We start from the raw sequence: 4750 nt of genomic DNA on the forward strand, positions 1-4750 counted from the left end.
CGTTGAAGTTTATTTCTTCTTCTTCAAGTTGTTCCTTATATGTAAGTTGAGCCCCCAGGGCATATCTCCCAGTGGCAAAGGGGAGGGCGGATAGGGCTCAGCGCGGCAGTGTGCAGAGTTCGATTCCCCGCAAAGGTGGAATTGGCTTTGTTGCAAGCGGGAGTTACCATATGGGTTAACAGCCTTGGTCTATCCATGTGCTCTCCACCCTGGCTCCTGGGAGGCACATCCTGCGATTTACCTCCTCCACGATGGCCCAGGGCAGGGTCGGTGGGGGCCCCTAAGGTTGGGGTTCAACCTTTTTTTTTATGAATATGACAGTGAATGTATTATTTTATGAGTATTCGCAATTCAGCCATTGACATTTTGTGCAAGTGTGCTGTATGAAGCCATTGAGTTTGAATTTCTTTAAACCAGTCAAATAGTGCTGGCTCCTTCTCATTATAAGAATACCCTGCAGTTAACAGAGTAGGAAAAAAAATCTTAGAGGAGAGAGAGTATAACTTTTATAGAACCTACTATGAGAAAATCAGTCACCGGAGGTAAAGTCAAAGAAGAAAATAAAGCAGAAACAAGTTCTGAAGATAAAGGATGTAAAGAAGATGTTCTTCAGGTAGGTATACTTCTTTCTTTTCATCTATGATATGCAGTTATATGAGTTTCGGATTCCATGAATTATAGCAAGAAGAAAATAATATTTTTTAGTATAATTTTCATTGAAGTATGTGAGAATTTTCAGAGAACCATTTCCTAAATTGATCTCATCACACACAAAAAACAACTTGAATTTGATTAATTAGTTGACGATATCACATTCAAGAAAGAACAGTTTCGAGTTTTGGGATTTAAGGGAGAAAAAAGAATTTGCTGGAATTTTCCTTTTGGTGCATATAGATTGAATATACAGTGAGAAAGATACACACACACATACACGTATACATATGTATATATATACATATGTATACATACATGTTGGCATCAGGGAAAGTAGAGGATTGGCTGTGCGGTGACGTAAATATATAAATTGAAACAAAGAAAATACACGACTAATAACTTCAGAGAGTGAATTTAAAAGTCATTCACTAGTAAATAGCTATAAAACAGCTTTGCAGGCAGCTCTTCTACACCATTGACCTTTAATTAACTAGCAACTGCCAGATTAATTAGAATTTTCAAACATCATATGCAACTTGTTACAACTTAAAAACCTTGCAAGTCCAAATTTATAGCTGCTGAGTAAATAGTTTTTAATTTGAAAATGTCATTCCATTAATACTATTTATTTATACTTATTTTACAATATACAATTAGTTTTGTATTTTTGTTAATACTGTAATGTGAATAAAATCTTTTTGAAACCCTTCAATTCTAGTTATATTTATCAAAGGAAAAGTTTATTTCTAACAAGAAACATTTTTACAGGGACCTATTTTAACTAAGATTGAGATAACATCAGCTGAAACTGACTCAATGGCATCTTCTTCTGCCAAAAAGGATCAGGTTAGCTCCTTATCTTTCTCTTTTGAAACGATATATAGAAATAACGTCTCGAATTTTAAGGGAAATTATGAAGAAAAAATCTTGTTTAAAACTTCTGTGTATCTATCTATATGAGAGATATTTCAAGATGAATATTTCATGAACTTGAAATGATATTGTGTGGATTAATTGCAGGATGATCATCAACTTGAATTGGCAAAAGCCGAGATCGGTGAAGTGATTGGAGAAAATCAAAGGCTAAGGATGTGTTTAGATCGAATTCTAAAGGATTATCGGAACCTTCAAATGCAATACCAAGATGTTGTTCGACAAGATGCTGCTAAAAAATCAACAAGTTCAGTTCAAGATACAGAAGAAGAATCTGCAGAACTTATCTCCCTCAGCCTGGGAATGAGTTCAAGTGACCACTTTGCAAAAAGAGATGGGTTCTCTAAAATGTCAAAAAAAGAAAAAGTGGGTGAAAAATTAGAGAAACAAGGAATCTTGGATCTGGGAATGGACTGCAAACTTGAAGTACCACCAGTCGAACCTTCTCCGGTTGTTAGCCCAGGGACTAGCGTAGAAGGAATCAAGGAAGAAACTGCAGGTGAGAATTTTCCACCCCATAGCATGCAGAAGAGTATTGTTAGAAATGGTGATGATGAACTCTCACAGCAGAACCCCGCTAAAAGAGCTAGGGTATCAGTTCGAGTCAGATGTGACACCCCAACAGTAAGATTATTACATCTGTATTATCTTGAAATTGGTTTAATTTTCTTGTTCAATTAAATACATAAGCTGAATTATAATGTGATATATTTTTGGTGTGATTGCATAGATGAATGATGGATGTCAATGGAGGAAATATGGGCAGAAGATTGCAAAAGGAAACCCTTGCCCTCGAGCATATTATCGTTGCACTGTTGCACCGTCCTGCCCAGTTAGAAAGCAGGTAACATTATACTCCATAAAAATGTTTGATCCCGATTAAACATCATGGTATACTCTTGTCACACTTTATAAGTTAGACTGAATTGTGCACAAAAAAATGATGGGTAGAAGTTGTGATAGAATATCACTTTTCACTCAAATAAACAATTTTCATAAATCTCACAACATATATTTCATATAATAGAGCTATTTTCTCTCAACAACTCTCTTATACAGACCTTACAATTTATTTTCTACCCAATAGTTTACAATAAAAATAATACATCTATTTATAAGGAAAAAACTAACAAGAGTTCAAGTTGATCAAGTAAGTTTCCTTAACCTCCTTTAGTAAAAGAAGTCAATTGAGGCAAGTAACTTTATCCCATATCTTTTGATAGAAGGAGAGTTCAAGATATTCAAGTAACTTCTACCTCCTTTAGAAGAAGAGTTCAAAATGGTTACGTAACTTTTTTAAAAACTCTCGGCCAATGACAAGCTTTTCCTTCACCGTCTAAAACTCTTCTATCCAATAAAATTTTTTGCTTAATCAAGTTACATTTTGACTAAGTCATTATCTTGATATCTTTGAACTTCGTTTTATTTCTAGAGTTCATTTGGTCAAGTTTACATTACTTTCAACAAAAAAATACTTTAGAATGTGCAAGTATATGCACGTTTTCTCACTACATTCTTGTTCTTGAACTCGAAGGTGCAAAGATGTGCAGATGACATGTCCCTCTTGGTCACTACATATGAAGGAACACATAATCATCCACTTTCTGTCTCCGCCACTGCCATGGCTTCCACCACTTCTGCAGCTGCCTCCATGCTAATGTCCGACTCATCAACCTCGGGATCATCAGGTGCAACATCATCGTCTCCTCTTACCACAAACTGTGTGAATCTCAATGGACACAATTTCCATCTCTCTGATAACTCGAGATCAAAGCCATTTTACCCACCAAATTCATCGCATTCATCCTCCACTTCCTATCCAACTCTCACTCTTGATCTCACTTCAAACACAGCCTCAGCTCGACTAGGCAACTTTCCTCCAAGGTATTCTACCACAAATCTCAACTTCAGTTCTTTGGAATCAAATGCTTTACCAATCTCTTGGAGTAATGGGTTTCTTAGTTATGGAAATCCACCATACAACAAAAACCAAACTGGTCCATTGAGCTTTGGATCACATCCTCAAGAAATCCTATACCAATCTTACTTGCAAAAGAATCTAAATCCTACACAACAGTCTCTTCCACCAGATACTATTGCAGCTGCCACAAAAGCAATTACTTCAGACCCAAGTTTCCAATCTGCATTAGCAGCTGCTCTTACATCAATCATTGGCTCTGGTGGTGCTACTTCCAGTACTGCAGGAAATCAAACTGTAGGTGATAAGTCCAGCCAAAATATAAAGTCCAGTACAGAACCTAATTTTCCTATTCTTTCCAGCTTTCCATCAACTTCAAATGCCAACAAATGTGCTCCAAGTTTTATGAACAAATCCCCACCCTCGTCTAGTTCTTAACCAGCTGGCTTGACGTTTCTTTCGAATTCATTCCCCTTTTCCACCTCGAAGAGCAAATCTAACTCTCCAGGTGACAAATAGGATTCATCACATCATATTAGTACATTGCTTTTTGCATGCTTAACCATTAATTTTTAATTTAATCCACAAAGATAGAGGCTGGTGGAACTCTTAGCACGGCGCAATTTTCGCATGGATTTTTTCTTGTTCTAAATTCATCTGGCAAAGGGATGATGTGAGATGAAGAAAAATTGTGCACACAGACACTGACTGGTGGTAAAGAAACTTGAATAAATGCCAGTATTTTATCTTTATGTGGCCAACTTTTGTTAACAACTGTGGATAGTTTTATGTAATTTGTTGACTTTATGAATTATGTCGTTTGTTTTCTGTTTACTTGTAATTAGGAATATGATAATGATTTCTCTATTGTCAACTAATAAAAACAACCAAGATTTATTGTAAAAGAATTTTTAATATACTCTTATATTTGTTTTCTTGTTTCTTGCCTTAATTAGTCAAATTTCGATGTTGCTAAATACTTGGCCTCTAAAGATAAATTTGAAGGCTGCTTAATGTAATTCTTCACGAGGCAGGAATTTGGGACATTAAAGCCGGACAGTGCTTGAAGAAAACTCCTAGTCTGTGACAATAATATATCTATACCTTACTGTTGAGTTTTGATACCCAATAATCCGAGTGATGACATTAAACCGATGTTGAATAAATTAAGTGGAAATTACATGGGAACAGGTGTTTAAAATTTACAATTCCTATACTAGGTATGAAGTTTACTTGTTCAAATAT

General features: G+C 35.7%; 1 protein-coding gene across 3 annotated transcripts; it reads left to right on the plus strand.

Moving 5' to 3' along the window:
• The first annotated feature begins 345 nt into the window (after positions 1-345).
• On the plus strand, positions 346-4430 carry LOC111368031 (probable WRKY transcription factor 72). Of its 3 annotated transcripts, none has more exons than XM_022989194.1 (5): positions 346-613; positions 1423-1500; positions 1675-2211; positions 2318-2431; positions 3122-4430. In XM_022989194.1, exons 1-5 carry the CDS (start codon positions 521-523, stop codon positions 3941-3943), a joined length of 1644 nt encoding a protein of 547 aa, XP_022844962.1. In that variant the 5' UTR covers positions 346-520; the 3' UTR covers positions 3944-4430. The 3 variants fall into 3 exon arrangements, with proteins under 3 accessions (XP_022844962.1, XP_022844963.1, XP_022844964.1); XM_022989196.1 differs by having other exon boundaries at positions 504-617; XM_022989195.1 differs by lacking the exon at positions 1423-1500.
• Positions 4431-4750: the final 320 nt, after the last annotated feature.

Source organism: Olea europaea, chromosome 18 (assembly GCF_002742605.1).
Source record: "Olea europaea var. sylvestris chromosome 18, O_europaea_v1, whole genome shotgun sequence".
NCBI classification, from domain to species: domain Eukaryota; kingdom Viridiplantae; phylum Streptophyta; class Magnoliopsida; order Lamiales; family Oleaceae; genus Olea; species Olea europaea.

Excerpts from the sequence above, each read along its gene's own strand:
- LOC111368031 (XM_022989194.1), top strand. The coding sequence starts at position 521 with ATGAGAAAATCAGTCACCGGAGGTAAAGTCAAAGAAGAAAATAAAGCA. Across the intron at positions 614-1,422 it reads GTAAAGAAGATGTTCTTCAG|GGACCTATTTTAACTAAGAT; the intron begins GTAGGTATACTT and ends ACATTTTTACAG. Across the intron at positions 2,212-2,317 it reads TCAGATGTGACACCCCAACA|ATGAATGATGGATGTCAATG; the intron begins GTAAGATTATTA and ends GTGATTGCATAG.